This window comes from Leuciscus leuciscus (genome assembly GCF_965113295.1).
Source record: "Leuciscus leuciscus genome assembly, chromosome: 9".
NCBI classification, from domain to species: Eukaryota; Metazoa; Chordata; class Actinopteri; order Cypriniformes; family Leuciscidae; genus Leuciscus; species Leuciscus leuciscus.
In genome coordinates this window covers 16,136,017-16,161,815 of record NC_138733.1, presented here as the reverse complement: position 1 = coordinate 16,161,815, position 25,799 = coordinate 16,136,017, and the positions used below count along the sequence as shown (strand labels likewise).

General features: G+C 38.4%; 2 protein-coding genes across 8 annotated transcripts in view; both read left to right on the top strand.

Moving 5' to 3' along the window:
- Nucleotides 1-3,627: 3,627 nt before the first annotated feature.
- Nucleotides 3,628-17,094, top strand: hnf1ba (HNF1 homeobox Ba). Of its 2 annotated transcripts, none has more exons than XM_082178931.1 (9): nucleotides 3,628-4,144; nucleotides 6,414-6,613; nucleotides 7,384-7,654; nucleotides 7,741-7,976; nucleotides 11,352-11,512; nucleotides 12,234-12,360; nucleotides 12,438-12,617; nucleotides 12,711-12,829; nucleotides 15,434-17,094. In XM_082178931.1, the coding sequence occupies exons 1-9, from the start codon at nucleotides 3,777-3,779 to the stop codon at nucleotides 15,452-15,454; spliced, it is 1,683 nt and encodes a 560-aa protein (XP_082035057.1). In that variant the 5' UTR covers nucleotides 3,628-3,776; the 3' UTR covers nucleotides 15,455-17,094. The 2 variants fall into 2 exon arrangements, with proteins under 2 accessions (XP_082035057.1, XP_082035058.1); XM_082178932.1 differs by lacking the exon at nucleotides 3,628-4,144 and adding an exon at nucleotides 4,171-5,367.
- Nucleotides 17,095-22,712: 5,618 nt separating this feature from the next.
- The window catches only part of synrg (synergin, gamma), a 47,376-nt gene continuing 44,289 nt past the window's right edge, over nucleotides 22,713-25,799 (top strand). For all 6 annotated transcript variants that reach the window (XM_082181012.1, XM_082181009.1, XM_082181008.1 and 3 more), the window contains exon 1: nucleotides 22,713-22,778. In XM_082181012.1, coding sequence (XP_082037138.1) covers nucleotides 22,744-22,778 — 35 coding nt within the window. In that variant the 5' untranslated portion in view covers nucleotides 22,713-22,743. The remainder of the gene's footprint in view (nucleotides 22,779-25,799) is intronic.

Below are 25,799 nucleotides of genomic sequence, written 5' to 3'. Positions count from 1 at the left end.
ATTATAGCCAATTTTATATAGCTTTTTTTTTTAAATGTTTGTCTTATAACTTTTCCATATGTCATAATAACACATACCTGAATGTTCATCTCAGGAGTATGCAGCATAAAACAAACTGCAGGGAATTACATGCTATAGTAAAACCTTGTGAACGTATGATGTAATGGTTCAGAATTGCGGTGGGACAGGCAAAAAGGAAAGGGAGGTGTATGCATGGGGTCATAGAGCCCTGATGAGGAGCTAAAGAGGGCATCCTGACCCTGAACAGAGATGGGGTTCCTCCATAGATGCCTCCCTAACCTACTTCATTCATTTGTTGTGAGAGTAATTTGTCCTTATTGTCTCAGATAGGTGAGCTTTCATCTATTAGAAAGGATTTGATACCTAACACCTGGTGCAGTGTGCATTTTAGGCTTGTTCCCCAAGACATGTATTTCCAATCAGTGTATTCGGTCACCAGCATATTTTAAGGAAACAAAGAAGTCAACAAGCCAATAATTCAACCTCAAAGCCTGTGCGATTGGACAGGTCTTAACAAATCAAAGCGGTTGATTCACTGGCCCTACACACACCTCTTGTGCTTGTAAGAATAAACACAACAAGGAGACTTTCATGTTTTGGGCACCATTCAGGATAAGTGTACACATACCCACACTTACACTCTAGTGTGTGTTGACTGAGCCAACAGTGTGTCAGTCAGTCGGTCAAGGCCCGAGACAGAGAGCCACAGCCAATCACAGGCCCTGTTTGTGTAGCGGGAGGACAACCTGCAATCAGAACTGCACTCTATTGGGCTTCGTCCTCATGTCGTTTTCGGCTGTGTTGTTTCCACATCTGTTTTAGACACTTTTCAAAAGTCTGATTCAACATGAACTCCAGCATCTTCAGATTCTTTCATAAATAATCTGCTCTTTAGAGACATTTTATAGCTTTTCGCTATTATGGTATTGTCTCATGTATGTCTGTTTTTATTTCTTCCATTTTAGGAGAAACAGTAGATTCAAAATTGATCCTTAAATGAAACGTATAGTTGAGAACTCCCAAGTTTCACTGGGACAGATCAAAGCTTCATTTGCTTTCAGTGGAAACTCTGTGATCCAATCAGATCCCCTCTTAATCAGCGTCACTCATGCTTCATTCAGCGTTTCACAGTGAGAGGATGTATCAACTCTTCCCAGGTTTTAAATCAGCTTCTCATATCAGAATGTTTGTGTCACTTTGGACACTAATAGTCAAAATGGCCAAATTTACCGCCATTTACAATTCCAGCAAGTTGGATGTTTTAAAAGAAAAACAGGCTCTTCAGTAGAGTGGAACGGTCGGAGGGTGCATGCTGGGGGTAAGGTCCAGGTTACTGTGTGGAACGAGACATGATCAGCGGCTGCTGAATCTCTCACACACACACTTCGCTGCCCTTTTCGCCCAAAAAGTTTCCAAGCGTTCCGCTCTGTGCCCCAGACTGTGATGGAGGGAGGTTGAGGGAGGAGGAGGGGGTCACCGATCCAAATGGCTGCCAAGCACAGTTTGGGTCAACCTGCTATGCTCATAGTTAACCTAAAACCTCTTGCTTCATCCCATTCACACTGAAACCACCATGAACTGACTTAAACCGGATTAAACTTGCTTTTGAAATTGGCCCATTTTTAGAAATCTTTAAAAAAAAAATGTAACACAAATCATGGAAGTACCAGCGTGCATACTGAGAATACAAAAGAAAATGACTCCGTTCCATCTGTTGCTATTCTTTTACCACATAGTTTTCATTTACAAATATAAAATCTATATTCAAATATCAGTACCAGTATATACAAATATTCCTACTTCGAATTGTTAGGAGTAGAAATTCATAGAAAAACTTTACTCAGAATTACTTCGAAACATTGGATGTCTTTAAAATCCTGTGTTCCTGTGATCATGAATGTCAGTTATGGAGCTCAGGCAGCTGGCAGCATGTCAGGCCGTAAATTATATTTGCATGCGCCTTTACTGCCCTTCCAACTGTTCCACAAACCCACATATTCAAAGTGCCCCTGCTGGTGCATGTATGAATAGCAGTTATGTCCTTCTATATTTTATGTTTTGCTGTTATTTAGAATAATGATGTAAATGTTTAGAGATGCATCATGGATTTTTTACTCTCTTCACTCTATTGAAAATTCATTTGAATCCAGTTAAGACAAAATTTCGACTATAGGCATAGCTGTTTAAGATGGTCTCTAGTCTGAACAGGTAAAAAGTGTCCAAAGTCATTCTAACTGACCAGACTGGGACACCGACAAAGACGCAGACGGTTTAAGCATCTTCTGTTTTTTTTTCAGTAGTGCAAACATATCTGATTTTTATAGTCGTGTGGGGTAATATATATGGTCTACCTTCTCTCTGTGAGATGTCTGTTTCTCGATACGCTTTACTACACAACCTGCTTTCACAACAGAGATGAGCCATTGCTTTTTTGCTGTTTGTTATTATTTGTTGTTAATGGTTAAAAAAGACATGGGAAAATTACTCATCCAAGCCTATCTTCATGTGGCCTTGAAATATGTTTTGGGAGATGAGTAAATAAATGAATAAATATTTTGTTTTTGCTGTCAAATCGATTAATCGCATCTAACATAAAAGTTTGTTAATATATGTGTGTGTGTGTGTGTGTATGTGTGTGTGTGTGTATATATATATATATATATATATACACACACAAAACCTTGTTATATGCGTTTAATCGCAATTAATCAATTTGACAGCACTAATAAAAATAAATACACACATATAAAAGCTCATACCATTAGTAAAAAATAAATAGCCAGAATTACCTATTTAGAATTTTTTTTTTTTTAAATCAGATTTTGTAATCATAGTATCTATCTGTTGTTTGAAATTGTCTGACTCTCTGAAAACTTCTAATTAACTCTTAAATCACAGTGATTTATGTTTTATTTCTGTTCACTTCTGCAGACCATCCTGAAAAAAGGAGTGAAGTTTTATCAGGCGATAGAATTATCATGCACCACGGCTAAAGAATTTAATCACATTCTTCTGAGGAACTTATTGTTGTTTTTAGTAGTGAAAGTGCACATATACTATCTCTGCTTCTCTGGAATTTTGCATTACATTTGCAATTTTGATGATAGTCACTTTGTCTTTATCCCTAGAAAAGATGTTAAGAAAACCTAAATTGATTTTTTTTTTTAATAGAAATCTCCTGTTATTTGAGAACAGACTATTACTAGTCTGATGAGCTGAGACAAAATCAAGCTAATTATTAAATTTAGATAAAGTTATTATACATATTGAAATATAGTTAGTCTAAATCACTTGGCGTTTGTTTTATCAGTGTGATCTCAGTTATGACCTATAAGTTTATACAGCAACATTTAGCCTAATAAATAGGTAGCCTACAGATTCTTCTAAACATATTTAATAATTTATTATTATTATTATTATTATGTGCTTTAACAAGAGTCGACAAAGTCCAAAGTTCTTTGGAGTTGTGCTGATAACAGCCAGTCAGTGTAAACACGCTGTACCTGCGCGTTAGTCAGTGTGGCCCAGGACAGCTCATTTGCATAAAGGCCCTCAGCAGACGCCCACTCATTACCATATTTTATATCGCCTGTCCTCTGGAAGCATCATGGCAAGTTATATCATTCAGTCCGACAGGGAAGTGGCCTAACTTTTCGGAGCAGGTGTCTTTGGAGGAACTCATTGGAGGAGTGAAGAGGGAAAATTTCACTTTCTGCATTTCCCTCTTTACACCTCCCTGCGTAATAAACATTTAGATGTTCGCAAAAATGGTTTCCAAGTTGACGTCTTTGCAACAGGAGCTTTTGAGCGCCTTGTTGGACTCTGGAGTTACGAAAGATGTGCTCCTGCAAGCTTTGGAAGACCTGGACCCAAGCCCGAGCGCTTTTGGAGTTAAACTGGACAGTCTTCAGATGTCGCCCTCCGGTTCCAAACTCAGTGATACGGATTCAAAGCCGGTGTTTCACACGCTGACCAATGGACACAGTAAAGGGAAGTTATCAGGGGATGATGAGGGCTCGGAGGACGGGGATGATTTCGACACACCGCCGATACTGAAAGAACTGCAGTCTCAAAACACAGAGGAGGCAGCGGAGCAGAGGGCAGAAATAGATCGGATGTTGTCGTAAGTTTTTAACTTGTATAATATAATCATAGGCTATTGCTACAAATCAAAGAGATAGAAGTGAGAAAGAGACAAGGAGCAGCTGAACTGACATTGTAATGTAATGCGGTTAAAGGCCGACTGTTACTGTGAAATTAGTCGTTTGACAAGCAGATACTTTTGTCGTTATATGAAAGCACAGTTCATTTATTCGTTATAATACAAACATTTTCACAGAAAAAGTTCACATTTTCAAAAAATGTGCGGACATAAAAAGTTATTCATAATGAAATCATCCCACTAAAACGTTTAATTGTTGCCTTCTAAAATCACAGGGCGTTGATAAGGTCATGCACTTTTTATAGGCTAGGCTACCACTTTTAATTTAATTTCTGATTGAAGTTCTGAAAACTGATTAAATGTAGCCTAGTAGGCTAGTTTATAAATCACTGCGATACGTTAAATCGACGGAAAATATGTGGTTATAATGTCATGACCAAACTTTTCTCAACCGCGTAACATTGGCCTGAAATCATGGAAACGAAATTCAGTGGTTTTTCAGAACAGATTTAAACTAGCTTACTGACTGCAGTGTGTTTACAAATTTAAAAGCACGCGCCAGTGTTTCCTCTTTTCACATTCTGGTTACTAATTATCTACGTGAGTTATTTCTTTAGAGATATATCAACTAAAGAAGATCTATTTATTATTAACCACCTCTGCCCTCTCGAAAGAAAATAAATACACGCGCTCTGTTGTCTGATTTCATCTCTTTTGACTTTGTCCGTAAATGTATTTTAGGCCATGTAAATACAATTATTGATGATAATTGTTGTATTTCTTATTATTATTTCTATTATAGGTCCACTATAATTATATTGTTATTTAAAATACAATTGCAAAAATAAATAAATAAATCAAACGTCTAAACGAATGTCCAATTGCATTTTATATTATAGGCCTAGGCTATTTTTATAATTCAGCAAATGCTATAATCAACATCGACGTCACGAAATAAAGCTGAAAATCAAAACTAAAGCACGTGGAGTTGAGTTATTAATTTTATCCTATAAATCATCAACTGAAAGACACACAGTGACGAATGATTAGCGTGAAAGGAGATCTAGTTATTCATTGTCGAAAGTTATAAAGCAAGCTCGCGGACGGACATATATGTTGTCAGTCTCCAAATCAAACCGTCTGGACAGATTTCAAGAGCAAAGGTTTAATCTGAAATTACTATGGTAAGACTAAACCTCGTTTTAATGCATCTTAAAGCATGTCTGCCGCTTTTCGCGTTTTCTCTCCTTTCTTATTTATTTAGGTCTATTTTTTATTTAACTTAGTAATAAACATTACACGGCTTTTAAATTAGTTTTTAATTTTTATTTTTAGGAATAGCCTATATATTTAATAATATATTATGTTGCATTAACAGCAAACTTACCAGCCTACGGACTCGAAAATAAGCTAGGCTATAGGCTACATGATTCTGTCTATTCTTATATCTTTCTAGATATTTCTCTTTGATTTTAGGCTATAGCCTATATAGGCCTATATCACGTAAAGTTCATGTAAAGCTCTTCAAATTCACCAGATAAATTGAAATGCTCTCTGAATGTGAACGGTAGACTAATGTAGGCCTATTTCTTTTGAAATATGAATGGAGTTCTTTGGATTTATTAGCATCCAACAACTTTTCTGTTGATGAATAAAAATTAGCCTATTGTTATTATCTCGAAGCTAATTCCATAATGCTATATTTATTTATTAAGCCATGTCAAATTCGTTTAGTTTCTCTAATCCTATAACCAGCTTTTTTTTGTTTGAGTTTTTAGCAATTTTCGTCTCACGCAAAATGTTCTCCTTCTCTCTAAAATACAGAGCATTTTAAAAGCATGTTTGATTATAGCCTACTTTAGGGCCTTCTAAGTATTATTGTTTTTGAAATGGCTTTACAATGTTCTCGGTGAACAATATAGCTGTCGTGAAGTCCTTCAGTTGTCTCTAACTTGTCCTTTTGTAATTAAATCACAGTAGTTGGATTGCGTGCAATGAAGTCTTTAACCTTTGGTATTATTTACAACCTATTGAATACACTGATTAACGATTGTTTATTAGCGCTGGGAACAATTGACCGCACTTAAAAAACAAATAACATGTTAAACAGATTAATAAATTCACTATCATAAATATAAAAGAATCGAAACCAACAGTTAAAAGGTGACTTAAACTAATGATATAAAATGAGTTTGTTGTAGTTATTGTTTTATGTTTCCGGTCTCTTCAGGGAGGACCCGTGGCGCGCGGCCCGCATGATCAAAGGATACATGCAGCAGCACAATATCCCTCAGCGCGAGGTAGTGGATGTGACAGGACTCAATCAGTCGCACCTGTCACAGCACCTGAATAAAGGCACGCCTATGAAAACGCAGAAACGCGCTGCGCTCTACACCTGGTATGTCAGGAAACAGCGGGAGATCTTGCGACGTAAGTTAATATTTGTATTTCTTGCTGCATGTGACAGTTTACTAGAGTGCTACAGTGAGAATATAGGCCTTGTAATATTAAACTGCCTGAATCAACTGCATGATATTAAAAAGTAGCCTAAAGCACCACTTTCCACCGGAATTCATGCATGAATTATGAGGATTATGCTAAATCTATTTATTCTTGTTCTTAAATATCATTTTCATTCTTCTTATTTTTTTTTCATATGTAATTTTAGAGAGATACGTTTTCTGTTCTCCTAAGAACCTCCCAGTCAATGGTTCTAAAAAGAACATTCTTTGAACAACAGTGTGAAGAACATTAAAAAAAATCTTAAGAACCATTTTCCAATATAAAGAACCTTTTGTGGAATCGAAAGGTTCTTCATGGAACCAAATATGCCAACAAAGAACCTTTATTTTTAAGAGTGTAGGCCTATTATTATAAAAATTGTATAATGTTTTTGGGGGGAGACTGACTACTTATTGCATCATCATTTTGAATTTATGTTGTCATAAAAAGTGCAATGACATATAAAAAGGACAGTCATATAGAATTATGCAAAGTTCAAAGGTTATCCCCCATGGTGATTCGGTGTAACATCGCACCCTGAAAGCTTAAAAATGACTGCATCAAAGGGTTAAATATCCATTTCTTTCAAGAGATGTTACCTTATTTATCTAGGATTAAAAGCATATGCTCATTTAAACTTTATGTCCTATATGAAAATTCTGAAAGTGACATCAAAATTCCTCTCTTTTACGTTTCAGAATTCAACCAGATCTCACATGGCTGTGGCAGCAACATGTCAGACAAAGGCAATCAGGATCAGGTGCTACTTTTTTTCTCAGACTTTAGTCAGTCTGCGCAGGGTATGGTGCAGCCAGGGGATGATGCTACCGTTGAACCTGCTTGCAAGAAGCTCAGACGCAACCGCTTCAAATGGGGGCCTGCATCCCAACAGATCCTTTACCAGGCTTACGAACGGCAGAAGAACCCCAGCAAAGAGGAGAGGGAGGCACTGGTAGAGGAGTGCAATCGGTACGGAAGAACTTGCTATGAATGTCAAAACTACTTCCTCACTTTCATCCCAGTTATGCTAATATGTTTCTCTTGACTACATTCAGGGCTGAGTGCCTCCAGAGAGGAGTATCGCCATCCAAAGCACATGGGCTTGGCTCCAACCTGGTCACAGAGGTGCGAGTCTACAACTGGTTTGCCAACAGGAGGAAGGAAGAGGCTTTTAGACAAAAATTGGCCATGGATGCCTACAGTGGGCCAACGCACAGCCTGAACTCCCTCCTTTCACATAGTTCCCCACATCATCCACAAGCCAGCAGCTCCCCACCAGGAAAGATGCAAGGTATTGACACATTCATTGTAATCTCTTGTCTATTATTTGATATTGCTGTTAGCCTGTGAATGTGGCTTAGGGTTGGAAAATACATTTATTGATCATTGTCTCCTCTGCGGTATGGTGTGGCAACGAAGTTGAAGAAGAGATGAGGTAGTTGATGAGATCAGGGGGAAAGAAAGAGAGCAGGGCAGTGATCAATGAGTGTGACAGAGTGAGCTGAGCAAATGGCATTGTTATTCCCAGCTTTGAAACACATACCAAGAACAATCTGCATTGTACCTGCAATCTCAGCTCTACTGAAGTCAGCAGGCAAGAGTGAGGCACAAAGAGCAGCCACCCTTGGACAGGACACAGGGTCAACCCTGGGTCATGCGGCTCAACTCACTCTCGAGTCCTAGTTATACCTGTAGGGTCACTGTGGTTTACTGCAGGCCCACTCCTCTGTTATCTAATGAATTGTATTCCCAGAAGGATTTATTGACTTAGTTTGATATGGCAAAACTTCGGCAGTAAAAGCAATACACTCTTTGACTCAACCAGCTTATTACCTATTGTTGCTCTTTCATGTTTGAGCGGCAAAGAGCCAGAGTGCTTTCGCAGTGGGTGTTTTGCTTGTTTCTACGCATGTGGCACAGCAATGAGTGGCTTGTCTGTTTGCGTGTGGTGTTTCCCTCTGCACACCTGACCAGTCAGTGACCTCAGGTTGTGTTAATTTGGAGGAGAAGGGGGAGGAACGGGATGGTATCGGTCTTCTCTTCCGTGCTTTTAGTCGAGGGTCTTACAAGGTGTCCCGCCAGATCCCTGCCAGCAGAATCAGCTGTTTTTTGGTGTCAGAAGCAGGCCTGACAAGAATGGCTCAGCAGGACCCCTCATCACGTTGCCAGGGCACAGCCTGTATTATGCATGCTTAATTGACAATTAAAATCCTCAGCTACTACATCTCCCAGGCCTTTGATAAGGGAGTCCCTTCTTCCCTGCTCTCTTTACCCTGTCTCAGCAGGGAACCCTTTTGTTTATGGTATATTAGAAGACTGTAGTGACTGTAACCGAGGTTCATTTATCTCTGCTGGGCCAGGGGGAGGGACAACTCGGATCCCCTCTCACCTTTATGGGCTGTGGTATAGAAGCAGTAGCTGGGCTCTGAGCAGAACAGCAGGAGCTGTCCGCTGGGCTTTGGCTCTTTTCGGTCCAGACAGGACTGATGAGCCCCTTCTGCTCGAGGTATGGAGGGTACTGGGTGATTCCCGGTCTCAGCCCCCCTCTCGGAAACTACGCAAACCCAGGTTTTGTTAAGAGGTCGTTACCAGGTCAGATCGGAGAGAGACTCTACTTTTTTTTTTTATTGATTCAGGTTTGGCCTGTTGATAACAGACAGGCCATTTTGCCGCTGCTGGAAGGTCAACTGATATGTTTTTGGGGCCTGACTGTGATCTTCCCTATGTTTGTGTTGTGGTGCCGTTGGGAAAGCAAACCGCTTCCAGAATGCTTTTTGATAACATTTAGGTAGAAAATGTTGGAGTGGTTGTCTAAAGCAATAAAACTGTATCTATTAATCTAAATCTTGAAATCTATTAGTAAAGAAACTTGTATTTGAGACCGTCACCTCATGACCAAGGAAACTAGAAAATGTACCCTTTAAGTAATGATTTTTAATTTACCCTCGATATATAATAGCAAAAGAGAAGCAGAGAACAGGAGAGTTCAACTATCCTTGCTCAGTCTATTGGGGGCCACAGAAAGGCTGAAAGGCCGAGTACGTCCTGCTAAGACCCAGGAGGCCTCTCATATGCGGCAATGCTATAATGAGCACTGCCTGGGGATGAAGAGCAATGCTTTGATATTACATGCATCCCAGGGAGAGCTGAACCCTTTAAAATCTGCTGCAGTCTAATGCTACCACTCCCCTTTAGGATTTCCCACCGCCTTCTGCCTCTAACCAAAGTTTGCGGTTGCAGTTTTTGTATTGGTCAAGCTATACTAAAAGGCGACTACAACGTGAATTGTTAAAGTTGAAAACAAAGTTGATTCGTAAGTAGTGACAGAATAAAATCTTGTCCAGGGAGATTGATAAGCCAATATTTAGCTATTTTGAGAATATTGTATCAGCCAATAACCTTATACACTGTCTAGATATAGCAACCAGCAATGGTTGCTGAAAGTGTCTGTTGCTTTTCTGAATAGCGTAATTAAGACTTGGTTTATGATACCATTCCATGTAACTTTTATGTTGTGGTCTCAGAGGTTGTATTTCGGTTCCTGGTTCCCTCAGAAACCGAGCCCTCCTGCTGGTCAGCATGGCCCAGACAGCGCAGACCTGAATGATTGAGCGTGAGAGGAGATCCCTGCAGTCCGAGTGAATGCCTGACGGAGTCAGACAATAGCCTGTTCTCTCTCTGACACTTTTAGTGGGTGCGCGGTAGTAAAGTAAAGACTGTTTATGGTTGCTGGCCCATTGTGTGCTGAGCAGGTTGTAGGTCCAATGGAGTGCTTTATTGTCCTGCACTGGTGTTTACAAGACACTGTAGAGAGCTGGCAATGCTGTAAGTGTGCAGAGGGGGGCAAAGTTGTGTCTGCAGAGTTTCCCTGCACAATGAAACACAAAAAAGGATCAATCGATTTGTTCTAAGACCTTTCTGTCATATTTTTGCTGTTCTGCTAGTCTTTTTGTTTGGTGCGTCACTCTGGGAGCACTCTGGGAAAGAGGTTATCAAAAACAAAGCCTTATTTCATTTAGCTGTGTCGTCATCTTGCTTGGCTAGCCAAACCTGGTATTTGAATGTAGGAGTAAAGACTTTTGGACTGAAAAATGCGTATGACATTAGCATTAATTGAGTAATGTTTACCTTGTTCATATCTGTGGAGCTTGGGGTTGGCAAACACCCATTCGATAGGAGACAGGCTGAATTCCTGTGGCCCTGAATGTTCAAGAGTACCCACAAAAGATAAAAGGTCTAAACAGAGAATTAAGCTTCAGTAGAGCATTATTATCTCATAAAGCTTTATTTCACGTAGATTTCACATAGACCTCTCTGCAGAGTTTAGCCTGGAAGTTTCTAGTAATCCTGAAGACCTTGAATAACAGGTTTGGGTGTTTAATTCGGTTAGCTGGAGCCAACCTCAGCTAGAAAGTGACCCTCCAGGAAAAGGATTGGATACTCCTGACGTAGATTATGAAGTTCTGAAGATCAGTGCAGCATAGTTTTCAGAGTTGCAGACAACCCACATGTACACATTCAGATGACCTTGACCGTTCAGGGACCAGGTGCGGAGGGCACTGTTTGTTTACTCTGCCCTAACTAATAGATACAAACTGGGCCAAATTGGCAAAGCATTTAGGAGACTAAATCTGATAATTTTCTCTCTTGCTTTCTTCCTTAATAGGTGTCCGGTACAGCCAACAAGGACCTGGTGAAGTCAGTTCCTCCTCGACGATCAATCACCATAGCAGTAATGCCATGGTAACCAGCCAGTCAGTATTACAGCAGGTCTCTCCGGGTGCAATGGACCCCAGTCACAGTCTCCTGTCACCTGACGCCAAGATGGTGAGCACTTCTGAGCCCAGATAAGATAACACATGCCTGCTCTTGACACAGAAACACAAATTAGGGCCTAATAGATACCTACCTTCACCCTGTAAGTGGGATTACAAATGCTGCATTGTACTTCCCAGTGCTAAACCTAGAGGCAGACGGCAGGCCTTGGCCCATAGTGCACTGCATGGCCGATCTTAGCAAATGTTAGTCAGTGGAAGTGAGAAAGGGGCACGGCCGTGGCTGTGCCAACAAACCTGACAAAGAAACATTCTGTTTGTATTGATTAAATGCCCCACAGAGGAGGAGAAGGGTGCAGTTGTGCTTGTTCTCTGTCGGTTGAGTGACACCGGCGCTCAATGGAGTTGGTTATCTGAATACTAATGTTTGAGTTGGGCGAGATTTTCATGTAGCTTTTTGTTTTAGGACAATTTTCTATGCATTAATTTTTCTAGCAAGGCTGCGGTGTTATGTTATAGGTCAAATTCATCATGGTTTAGGGTGGGTTTCTGTCAACGGCAGGGTAGGAGGAAGGGAGTATGACAGCAGCTTATCTGAGTAGTCAGACGGTTGTCTGAGCATGGCCAACTCTTAACTCGGCTTATTCAAATAAACCTCTGTGTCTCTGTCAGGGCTCCGACACCTTCTTAAGATAAGAGTACAGTTGAAACAGTTCTGACAGAAGCATTCATTCTAGTCAGTCCGTTGAACTATTGGTGCATTTTCTTCACAGATCTCTGTATCAGGTGGAGGTCTTCCTCCAGTCAGCACCCTGACCAACATCCATGCATCTCACCATGTGCACCAACAGACCCCCAACCTCATAATGCCCCTCTCTGGAGTCATGGCCATCGCACAAAGTGAGTGACCCACCTTGCTTTCCTTTTCAGATTATTGATACATTCTCCACTTGACGCCTCATTGTTCTCGCATCCAGGTTTGAATACGTCGCAGGCACAGACAATACCTGTCATCAACAGCGTTTCAGGCAGTCTGGCAGCGCTGCAGCCGGTGCAGTTCTCGCAACAGCTAAACGTCCAACACCAGCAGCTCATGCAACAGTCAACTGGCCACATGAGCCAACAGCCCTTCATGGCCTCCGTCTCACACTCACACAGTCAGTCCACGTTCCCTGTCCAGTATCTACTGATCTAGTCAAGTTCTTTCAAATACCTGTTGATGTGAATTTCTGTTTGTGTTATCTTTACAGTGTACTCACACAAGCAGGAGCCACCCCACTATTCTCACTCGTCTCGGTTTCCCCCCACCATGGTGGTGACAGATGCCAACAGCCTCAGTACACTGAGTTCAATGTCCTCCAGCAAACAGGTCAGTCATCCACAACATTTACCAACACAGATTTAAGTCTGTTAGGCTACGTTCAAACTGCAGGCCCAAATCTGCTCACAGTTTGCTCAAACAGTACAAACCACATGGAATCTGATCTTTTCAATTCTGATTTGTGCCACTTCCATATGTGGGACTAAATCCGATACAGGGCGGATGTTTAGCAATGCGACCACAGTCTGACCAGTCATATCGGAAATCACGCAGAGCAACATTCGTCACAATTCTAAAAAAAGGTAGTCAGTGAAGGATAGTGATGTGTCAGAACCCAAAGTATTACAGTGACAGCTCTATATACAACCAAAACATGAGGGCTCGTATTATAAATGTTAAAAAACTCTGTCACTTACTTTAATGTCCTCCGTGTTTATTTCCGTATGCCAGTGTGTTGCTTTATCGTTCTTTTGCACTTGCGGGTCAGTTCAGAGCCATGATCTGTTCACACTGGAATCTAATATTGGCCACATTTAAAACAACAATGTGAACAGCTATACAAAAAAATCGTATCTGAGCAATAAATCTGAATTGAGCACTAAGGCTCGCTGTGTGAATGTGGCCTTTGATCTGTTCTAACAGAGCTGATTGGTTTCTTTGTGGGTGCTCAAGTCTATCTGCATGTCCGTCATACTTCTTCAAGCTTCTTATGGGTAAATAAAGCCATGTGGGATGGAATTGTTTACTTTAATTACTTTTAGCTTCATTAAAGCTACAAAGATGCTTATGACATGATCCACAAACCTTTTTAAGCCAGCTACTATTCATATTGCAATCGAGTGACTTTTTTCGATCATCTGCTATATTTATGACAATCAGTTGGGCAAAGTAATGGTGGCAAAGAGGGGGAAAAAACCCAGATATACCAAGAAAAAAGTTTATCATAAAAAAAAATTTCATACCAGATTCCAAAAAACATTTTACATATCTGTACAATATTACATTACATATATTAGCACAGACCCTACCAAACATTCACAGATTTTTAAAATATTTAATCCCCAATCCGTCTCCATATACTGGCAAGAGTATATTGATTGTACAGTAAAGTTTCATGTATGTTTGATGTAACTCAGAAAATTGCTTTTTCTGCACCATTTATCAACATTTAATTACTAACATTTCTTAAAGTGATCAGCTTAAGATTTCTGGATAGGACTGATGTTGAGTTTTTCAGTTAGATAAAGGCCAATGTGGTTTTAATCAGGCAGAGAATCTGCACACAAACCCAACCTGCTTCAGTGTCTTTGTTTAGCTGGGTTTGTTGCACATCTCGATCAGTGAAGCGAACCAACGTGGATACTCCTCAGAATTCCTATTTCCTTTTGAACAGCTTGACCAATCAGTCACCCGTGATCCAAGCCTGAGCACGACTTGATTGATGAAACCGCCTTTCGCTTTCTTTGTCACACTTTCTTTCTCATTCTTTCTTTCTTTTTCTTTCTTTTTCTTTCTTTTTCTTTCTTTCTTTCTTTCTTTCTTTCTTTCTTTCTTTCTTTCTTTCTTTCTTTTTCTTTCAGTAAAATTATTTTAGTTATATATACAGTATATATATATATATATATATATATATATATATTTATATATATATATATATATATATATATATATATATATATATATATATATATATATATATATATTACATTACATATATTTATGTATAATATTATATTATATATAATATTAGTTTTGTTTTACAGTTTTTTTCTATCTTCCTTTCTTTTCTCGCTCTCAATGCAGTCGTTCCTGAGTCCAGTTTAGCAGTGAGTTCAGGAAATGATCCTCACTGTTAATCAAAGCCCTCGTGCTCCTTCGGCTCCGCTGCCGTGGATGGGAGTGTATGAAGTAATTGCGTCTTTTCCCCTGCGCTCTTTGACCACTCTAGCCTGAAATGCGGTCTGCAGTCGCCGCTTTTACATGCCCAATTTCCCACGCTGCCACATCATCACTAGCAGCACAAACCCTGGTGGCTTGAACTTCCTGCCAGAATTTGCTTCACTTATCAAGATCTCGTCTCTAATTCTGAATAATATGCAAATGGCCTCAGTAATTCACTTGTGTGAGATTATTGGAAATGTCGGTTGAAAGCATTTAGATATCCCAGGTATGCGGTTCCTCAACCCCCCCCCCCCCAGTACTGAGAGAGCAATTTCAAGCTCTTATCAGCCTGCTGTATTTGGACTGGGTGGTGCAGTGGGCACTTTGGGGGACATTACAAACCACGCTCTGTCTTTATAACCCTCCTGTTTGCCGAGCTATCCCACTCAGCCCAACAACAAAACCTCACCTCCATTTGGAGACCTGCATCTAATGAGTGTAGTCTGAGCAGCTGGCCGGCACCTTTATCAGGTGCGTCTGTTTGTCGGCCAGCGGGTCACGACAGGGTCACCTGCCTCTCCCTCTCCAAAGAAAGAGTAAAAACACCCAAACAATACGAAAATGTCAGTTACAATGGAAAAGAGCGCACAGGGATGAGGTATATATTTGGTCAGGTGTGGCTGATAAGGAAATTCCACTCTCGCAGGATTTGTTCACATTTCATACGGAATGCTTATGTGACCATTTCTTGTTTCTCTCTTTATTTTGCAGTGTCCGCTGCAGGCCTGGTGAGCGTGTATCCCTGACTTCCTCGATGCCTAGCAACAGGAGCACATCGTCCTTACCTCCATTCCCCCTCATCGTGCCCGTATCTGTGGCAACCCATAATAAGTGCTCGCGGCGCGTTGGATGATGAATTTGTCAATAAACCAAGGGCTGCAGTGGAGGGCAAGACCGAACACTGTTGGGTTGTTCAAGAAGTCTGGCTCGGATGATCAACAAGAGTACAAACTTTAGTGACAGTATTTTCCTTCTCAGTGATGGACGAACCATATTAATGAACATGGGTGATCCTGAAGAACAAACAAATAGGAAAAACATGGTCAGGCAAAGCTACAGATACAAAACGGCACCAGAAAGGAACGAAAAGACACCTGCTTTCCAGCCAGTTCCTGGAATAAGAGCACAGTATGTTTCTAGATGTGCTCAGTGAACTGTATGGAAACAATGACAATCAGCCAATGTTAGAAGCATCTGTAAGGTTTTATGTAACGTATAACTGTGATGCAAAAACGTCTTCCATTAAATCTGAATGCTTAGACAATGTTCTGTACAGTTGGATGTAAATACAAGCAATTATTGTATCACTATTATTTCATTATTATGAAGGATGTAAATATTTGATATCCATGTGGTGTGCTTTTATCTGTCTAAACATGTAAACTGTGATTTAGGATGTGACAATCTAAGGAACAGGTATGACGTATTGGAATATGCAATGTGACGGAGCGCGCAGTTGTTTTTTCGACAACAATCTTAAAAGTGAGATAAATGTTAAAGCACATTCAACAAAACCTGAACCTATCGACCTACCTTTAAGCCTGGTTTTTAAAATAGACACTACTGTCAATGTTGACTATTTGCATTGGTGTCGTCAGATAGATAAGACTCATCTTTCTGTGCCAGCGCTCAGATGGAGGAACTCAGAGTAACAGACTCCCATCCAAGGAATACCGGATTAATTTTCCGGTCGATCTGAGAGACAGATAACTCTATCCGCATAGCCGGTCACCATCTTTGTGATACCGAAGGGAACGGCCATGAATCATGACGACGTGCCTTTCTAATCTAAATATTGACCAAAAATCAAACTGTCATTGTCATGGTGGAGAGATATGTGAAAAAGAGCGTCCTGTTGAATTGGTCTCTTATTGGACAGTGTAATTGTTATCAGTAGGAATTTCATGAAAGTTGGGAAATTGAGCCCGTTCGCCATTTCAAACAGTATTATTTGCTCACACACAACTCTGAACTACCAGGAAGCATTGTGAAATCGTTTTTATTGTGGCTCTTTACCTTTTTTTTTTTTTTTTACTGCCATGTAAGTCCATGAATTGAAAACTGACATAGTAATTTTGGTAAACTGAAGAAACTAGTACACACGTCCCTTTTTTAGCCCCATCTGAGAGTTTGAATACTTGTCAAAAGGTCACTTCAATGTTTTTTTTATAATGTTGTTGACTATGTTCCCACTGCCAGTTGACCTGAGGTTACAGGACTGGTTTAGTCTCCTGTTTATGCTGGATTTATACAAAATGTGATTCTTTCCACATTGTATTATTTTTGTATAAAATGAAATCAATCTTTTAAAATCACTATTTATGCTTTACAAAAAAAAAGTCAAGTAAAGTTTTTTTGCTCAAGATTGATAACAGTGTTTTGTCTCTGATTTGCAATGTGAAATTAGATACAATTCTGTATTTCTTATACATTTCCTCATACTGAATATCATAGTCTAGTATTTGCCAAGTTACAGTATTATGAATTTTACTGTTCCTTGCTTAGTTTTTCTTTTGAACACAATGATTTTTATGACATGGGTGTTAGGAATGTGTTTCCGTTCAGCAAGGGCCCATTACCAACCAACGCCTCCTTCCTGCGACAAGCACTATCTGTCTTGTTAAATCCCGTATACTTTATAGGACACATGACTTCTTCTATGGTGGTGTTCTTAAATCTTTTTAATTTGCACAATATTTTGACAATTTAAGTCCAGGTGCTTCTCATTAATTTCAAATATGTTGTATTTTGTATGTTGTTCAGCAGCGTGAGAGAGGATGGGGTGCATGTTTGGAAGAAAACCTCCCTGTTGCTCTTTGTTTTCCTCCTACAGGTCTGAAACAACAATTTTTTTAATTCCCCACATGGCTATTACTAAACTTGGAGAATGAGCCGCACATTGTTGATGGAAACAAAACCAATGCCACTCAGAGTAGGGTGGAAGAGCATGCTGGGAAAACATGATGGCTCCATGAAGACAATACACTGTAGACTAGGCGGTTGTAATTAGGTGGACTTAGGTACTTACGCACAACATTTATTTATTTTACATGGGTCTCTTTTAATAAAACAAGCATTGTAGTTTTAGTGATAGTCTTCTGTTTTTATTTAACTTCTTGTTCACAATCCTGCATACATTTTGTCTGTGTATGTAGAGATTACTTTATATTTCTTCTTTATTTACTGTTGTGACAGTGACACTCCAGTATGAATTTAAAAAAAGTGTTTATGGGAATTTGTACATTTCAGGCAGGTCTTTATGGCCTCTGACCATTTTGTTTATCATAACCACGGTTTTTGTTGTTGTCATCTAACAAATTCAATTTTTATTACCCTTGGGTGAAAAAGATTGGATATTTCAAATATGTTTTGAATATGACCAACAATTTGGAAATGAACAAATCTTTTGACTTGTTAAACCTAATTCCATAGCCAGCATTTTGCATTTCCTAAATACACCGAATTAAATAATATTTTCACACTTTTGAAGGGTTATAGCATGACTGGAAATGATGACCAATAAAAATAAGTGATATTTACAGATGTTTCTTTGTTTTCTTCAAACATCACATCTTTTCACTGACACTGTTGTCTCCTTGGATACAAAGTTCACCAACTTAAAAAAAAAAAAAAAAAAAAAAAAACCAACTGGTTACACTTTATTTTAAGGTGTCAGTATTACAGTGTAATTATACATTTTAGAACTGAGTAATAATAATTAACTACATGTACTTACTATAGGGTTAGGATTAGGATGAAGGTTTGGTTTAGGGTTAATTGCATGTAATTATGAATTGGTCAGTAATTATGCATAATTTATAGTTATTACTACAGTAATTACATGTACAATATGTAACAATGACACTGTAAAATAAAGTGTTACCAAAAAACTTTCTTAGGGGGAACATTGTTGGAAATTACATCATAGATGTCATAGACAGCCCTATTTTTGGGTAAAACAATTACATCTATGCATATACCGTTCAAAAAATGTGGGGTCGGTAAAATTTGTTAATGTCTTTGAAAGAAGTATTTTATTCTCACCCAGACTGCATTTATATAATAAAAAAAAAACACAGAAATATTATGAAATATTATTACAATTTAATATATCTTTTTTCTATTGTAATATATTTTAAAATGTAAGTTTTTCCCTGTGAAGCAAAGCTGAATTTTCAGCATCGTTACTCCAATCTTCGGTGTCACATGATCCTTCAGAAATCATTCTAATGCTGATTTGCTGCTCAAGAAACATTTTCTATTATTATCAGTGTTGAAAACAGTGTAAGACATTTGAACATTTAGCAAAAATAAAACTCGCTTGTAGTTGAAGAGACATCTAAAACCACATTTCGAGTAATTCTCTAGCTTGATGACAGGCTTATAGCAACTCATGTTAAACGTCAAAACTTTGTTCTGTTTTTTGTTTTGTTTTTGAGTTGAATGTGCCTTAAAGTCACTCATAGAGTTATGAAAGAGAGCGTCCTGCTGGGTATACACTTGTAACCCAATGATGTCGCCCTGTTTGGTTATCAATGAGGCCTTTGATTTTGCTCCCAGGGAGCCACTAAAGATCTTACTGTTGCTCTCTTTTACTGCGCTGCCCTGAAAAGAGCAGAGGAGCAGCGAGAGAGAGAGAGAGAGAGAGAGAGAGAGAGAGAGGGAGAGAAATGCTTATTAGCATTCTGAGGAGGTGCTGAGTTAACAAAGCAGTCAACAACAATAATTATAACAAGTATTAGTTCAATTTAAGACCAGCGCTGTAAAAGCTGCCTGTAATTCTTGTATTTTAACAAGGCGAATGGAAAAAATACAATAAAGTGCTAATATTGGTGAAATGACTTCAGATTAATGATGTTGAATGTGGTGAATTTTGTGGTAGTGAAACAATTACAGACTTTATATTACCAATATTTTGCTGTTAATCTGATGGTTTGTCAATATGCAGGGGAGAGTGGGGTAAACTGTGCCACTTTTGTCACAGGGAAGAGGAAATGAGATGTATAGACCAGAATACATTTAAATAAAAATGTAAAATATAAAACACAATTTCAACTGCTATGTAGGAAGGAAGTTTTTATCATAAAATATCACTCATGTGCGTCTTGCAATCACAGGCAGTTGTGTTTCATTTTCAGTTCAAACATAAAGCAATAAGCATTTGGTACCCAACATGGCAGGGGAGGACTGGATCTTCGTTTCCGAACAAGACTCAGAGGTCAACACAAGAGCAAGATGGACACACAGAGAACAGAGAGACGGGACAAAGGGACAGAAAATGGAAGTTACAAACTGAATGTAGCTGTGTATTTAGTGGTCAGAAGAGAATGGGCACTACATCAACTCCAGCTGAGCCCCAAAGGGTTTTAATGGGCAGGAGAACCCAGCAGGGGTCAGAGGTCAGGAGGCCAATCTCTGCCAGGGCTAATTGGTAACATTGTGTCAAACTGAGATCAAAATTAGCCTTTGAAGTTCTGAATCTGAACAGTGTATAATACGCTTTGAAATACAGTTATATTTTATTACATGTTAACATAATTTGTATATGATATAAGGTAATAAAACATAATACAGGCCTATGATTTATAAACAAATTACATAGTATAAACTGTAAACTATTTATGTTTTTTTATGTACTATTTATGTATCTCATAGATATATGAGACAGATGGATTATATCCCATACTTTTGATTATTTAAATAAAGAATTATTTTTTGGATTCATTGTTATTCATAATATCCAGTCTTCAAAAAAAAAGAAAGAAAAAGGAAACAACAAACTAGAAATTCACAATGTTCATAAATTCAGTGAATTCAAACAGTTCATAAATATCAAAAACATACAGTCAGTGAAATAAATCATAAACAGCTTAATGGCTCGACAGGTTGACAGTAGCTGGAAGACTTGAAGCAAAGATGGCAGAGAGGAATAAAAATGTCATTATTAATCACATCATTGTTCTGCATCTATTGAGGGGAAGCACACTGCATTCAAAATACAATTATAGTGAAATCCTTACAGATGAGAAACTGTACGTAAACAGACATTTTCATGACCCCACACACTCCGTGAAGGAATTCGTCATCCCTGCCTGTGTGATCCTTTGGCAGTTTATTGATCAATTCTAAACTCAAGACCCACATAGAGGATTTTGGAATGAGAATAGATCCATTCGAGCCATTTGTGTCTAAATGGGAGTGAATAACTTCAGCCTTTCAGCTCAGAGACGAATCATACAGTAAAAGGGAGTCCTGTCGGAGAGCAGTGTCCACGCTGATGTGTGATTTATGGTGATTGGTGGGATGCTCTGAGTCAGTTGTGGGTTAATGTTCACCTGGGTCACAGGGACACTGCTGGAACCTGCCTGTATTCACATCAGGCTCTCTGATGAGGCTGGCCTCAAGCTAAACCCACTACTCTCAGTGGGGAAACAGTGTCCTTCAGAGCTCCTCAATGGACCCTAATGGTAATGTAAGGTGGCTATTCAGAGAGCTGAATGGGCTTGGGTAGAAGAGAAATATCAATCTTGTCCAATGTATTAACACAGCCAAACTCAATAGCCCCCCCACCCCCCCACACCCTTTTCCATGGTACCATTATTCAAAATAAATGAATACAAAGTACTGTAACTATACTGTTTTCCCCCTCTATTCAGTGTTTAACTGTACAGATAACTAATAATCAAGTAAATATTACATTAGTTATTGGCAATTCATTTGAATTTAAGTTTATTTTATAGCTAGTGTATTTTCACAAAAAGTCTTGGCATAACCTTGTAGTTTCATCTAATTAAAAATATTGAATAATGTGGACAATTAACAAAAATAATGTGAGGGCAATATCGGGGGACAGTGTCCCAGGACCTTTTTTTAAAGCATTTGAGACACAAACAATGATTTAATTTCCTGTCCAAAAAAAAAAAAAAAAAAAAAAAAAAAAATCATGTTTATTTATGCAAAACATGCATTTATCAAATAACTTAATTTAGTACAAGACTAGACACTGCTAGCAACAGTTTAATTTAGGCCAAATATATGATTGTATGTTTAAGTATATTTAATTATTTTTGAATTTTATAAACATTGTCTGTTAAATGTTTTCAAGTTTATTGCTAGAAAATACACTCCAGGGATAGTTTACTAAAACCAAAACCACAAAAAACACATAACTTTGCATTAATTGAAATAAAATAAACATATCAAATAAAATATATAAAAACCTAAAACTATTTTATTTCAGTTATAGTTGCCAGGACAACATATGATGTACTAAAAAATAAAAAAATACACTTAAAAAAACAACTAATAAAAGCTAGTAAAAAACTAAACACAACTAGCCTACTTAAACTAAAATCAAAATGGAAAATATAAAATTTAAACTATTTCGAAATATTGATAAAAACTATAATAGTATATCAACAATAATAATATAACACTGGACTGGACCACACAAATCTGAATTTTAAATAGTATTTAGTCACGTTCCAATAAAGTCTGAAAATGAAATAGAAAATAAAAATACACAATTAGAAAATGAAATAGAAAGTAGTAGAAGAAGAAAGAAAAAACTTTTTAGCGCCTATTTTTTACCCTTGTTCCTGGAGGCCAAAGTAATGTTTAGCGCCCCCTGGGACAATCCAGAGCCCATTTACGATATCTGGGACAAATACTACAATGGCGCCATCGCCTGTACAATTATAGGTACTGCAAAAAGCACAGGTGGTAGATCATGAGAAAAAACTGTACTATTTACAAATGATAATAACGTGTAAAAAATACTCACAATAAAATAACTTAAATTTACAAATATGAGTTTACATATCAAAAGGACTCAAGTTTATTATTAGATTATATAATAAATCATGTTCAAATTGAAAAATGAAACGTAAAACGCTGTAAATAAGTATATAAAAAGTATTGAAAATAAATGCATCAGATGAGGTGACGCAACTGGTGGTGTGACCCCGGAAGTGGCGCATGTCTGTTCTCAGCGATGACGTCATTTCATTGAGCTGTTTAAGATGGCGCTTCGGCCCGGAACAGGGGGAGGCGGCAGGTACAGAATTTCATACTTTAACGCTTTGTTATTTATTTGGTTATTTATCTCGTATGACACGTATACGCTTTCTAAAGCCAGTACGTGTTAATTCACGTGTCTGTTAGAAAATTCATCCGTTGATCCCGCAGTTTCCCTTTATTTAGCGTAACGTCTGCGGTGTTAATGGCTGAGTCTGGTCAGCTGTGATGGTGATGTGACGTTTGTCATACTGCATCAGAATGATCACCCGTCACATTCATAATCGTTTCTTCTTCTTTGCGGTTTTTTCTTTGCCATACACGTGGATGCATAACGATATTGATGTCTAAACGTTATCAAACCGCTTGTCAGCAGACTGACTAACACCCAGAAATGGATATTTACTGGCCGTGTCTCAAAACCTAGTGAACTGCCTACCTAGACAGCATTTTTGGTGTTCATAGGTTTGTTCGAACGTTCTATTCGTTGATGGCGTCCTAAAATTATATACGATCGCATTGTTTCCTACAGAATTGTTCGCAGATACTGAAATGTTTTGCAGCACTTTCCACCTTCGCTGTACATGTATAGATAATACAAGCAAATGTATTCATGTTTGTATACATTGTCATTTTTTTCCCTCTTTGAAATGCTTTAACTTCACGTTGTCATATGGACAATAAGTCATGTAATGATTCTGGTTCATGAACCTTGAGTACACTAGGGTAAAATGACAACAGTGTACTGAAAACGATTAAAATCTCTGTATTATGCAATGCTAGTATTATGCGATGTCACTTTGAATTGAAAAAACTACACTATAGACAACACGTAATACGCATGTGCATGACGTCACTGTTTTCACAAATGAACGTTTTTGTAGTTTTCACGGAGACAATAACCATATCGTTTTCAAAAACGTGCATTTTGAATCCTGTTATCAAAATGCATAAAAAGTTTAAAACAGTGTCGTGCAAGCGACCCCTAAATTTCGAGAAGGACATAGCCTAACTATAGGGGCTGTTTTACATGACATCGGTTTCAACTAAAAACGAAAAACCTATTTTTATTTTTGTGCCATTCATTTAAATTTTTACAGCATTTTTGAGGGCCTGAAAACACAAACTTTTGAAAATGGGAAGTGCAAGTTTTTGAAAACGATATTGTTAATGTCTCGGTGTAAACTACTACAGAAACGTGAGTTTGTGAAAGCGGTGACGTCATGCGCAGGTGTATTACGTATTCAGTCCATAGGTGCGTAGTTTTTCTTTACAAGGTGCTTGTGGAAATGTTTTGGATTGTGTGGATTCTTATTCAAATAACTTTTTCGCCTGTGAAAATTTGTGAACAACAGTAAATTTAACCACTCCTAAATGCTAAACTGCTGTTCAGTAAGTGAGTCAAATGTTGATTCAGTGAGTTAATTCATTAAAGCATTCGTAAGACTTCCTCAGTCTGGTAACTACAAATTCTGAGAGTATTTTCAGCGATTAAAGGAACTGGCTCATAAGGGTCATTTTTTCGTAAGTCGGACTACACTGTTTGTGTTGTGTATCTTTGTTTTTGAAAGTAAGCAATCCAAAGCAATGGAGGAACCACTCAAGAGTGTTTTAATATGCCCAAATATTCTATTCGAAGTGTCCATTCTGACCAAATATACGATTTCTTTATTGATGTCCAGATTTGTTTTTATTAACATTTCAATTAATCATTTCAAAAGAGAATTTTGAGTACACAAAATGTTGATATACAAAACTTACATTTGAATGTTCGCCCGTGTGCAAATGCATCTGAAGTTTGATTCAAATATTATTGATGTAATAATATTAATGATAGATGGTGATATTCATTGTTTGCTGGTAGCTGATATACATGTCAGATTCTGCAATGTTTTGGTATCAAAGTTAAAGGGATTGGTAGACCACCAGACCAGAGCCACCCTGACCAGCATGATGGATGTTTGGAGATGAGGCATCAGGTCTGTGACGTGGATCTGGTGACTTGACAGCTCCCATAAATATTCATAGTTGCTGCTTTTCATGTTGCGTATAGTTGACTGGATCAACATAGTATCGCCCTCGTGGGTGTCATTGAGCTTACAAATATTGATATCGGGCCAGTAAGGCACTTAAAAAAGTACCAAAGTTTTTATAAAGTAGAGCACATAGCTGTCAGAATGGATGGAAAGGCCAGCTTCATGTTTTATTTATCTAAAGGGCTTTAGTCTCTGCTGAACTGCTTGAATAATGAATGTCTAGTTTCAAACGGAGCAGCTTCAGGTAATACTGATACCTGCCGTGAAACTAAATAACCACAGGGTTCTACATAGAGCTGCTTTATTTGGCAATATAATAAAAGTTCAGCAGCATAAGTACACTCTGAATTTACAGGGAAGGACTTGTAAGATGAGGAACAGGCTAATGTGATGTCAACGACTTTGTAATGCAAATGAAATGCTGTTTACCTTCTATAAAGAAGTAAACAATGCAAGAGTTATATTATGAGGCACTTTTTGGTTGATTTATATGACAGGATTTAGTAGTTTGCAGAAGCAGCAGCTCCATGAAGTTAGGTCCAGTCTGGTGGCTAAAGCTGTGATGGGCATCTTCCATATGGCCGAGGCTCTCCGACAGCTGCAGTGGAGGGCATAGGGAGCTTATTAGAACAGGTGTAATTGTATTTTTGCTGCCAACACCCTAAAAGATGCTTATCAGGTCTGAGAGTTCAGAAAAAAGACTGAAGACAGCAATGTCATAGATGCAATCTGTTATTCTGTGTGAAAGTCAGTGACTAAATAAATAAGTCTGCCGGCCCAGTGCCCAGCCTCACAGACCCAACACAAAGGAGTTTGAGGCGTTTGACAGCTCTCAAATTCCCGTATCCATTTGGAAAGTAAGAGCTGATTATCTGTGACAACCTCAAAAAGGATTTAGGGACATTTCTGAAGTTTATATCCCATTTAAAGTATTGTTTGGTTGGAAAGTTGGATTGAAATGCTATATTGTAAGATAGCCTATGTTTTTATCTCACTTTTGCTTTTGTTTCCACTGTCAGTCAGGT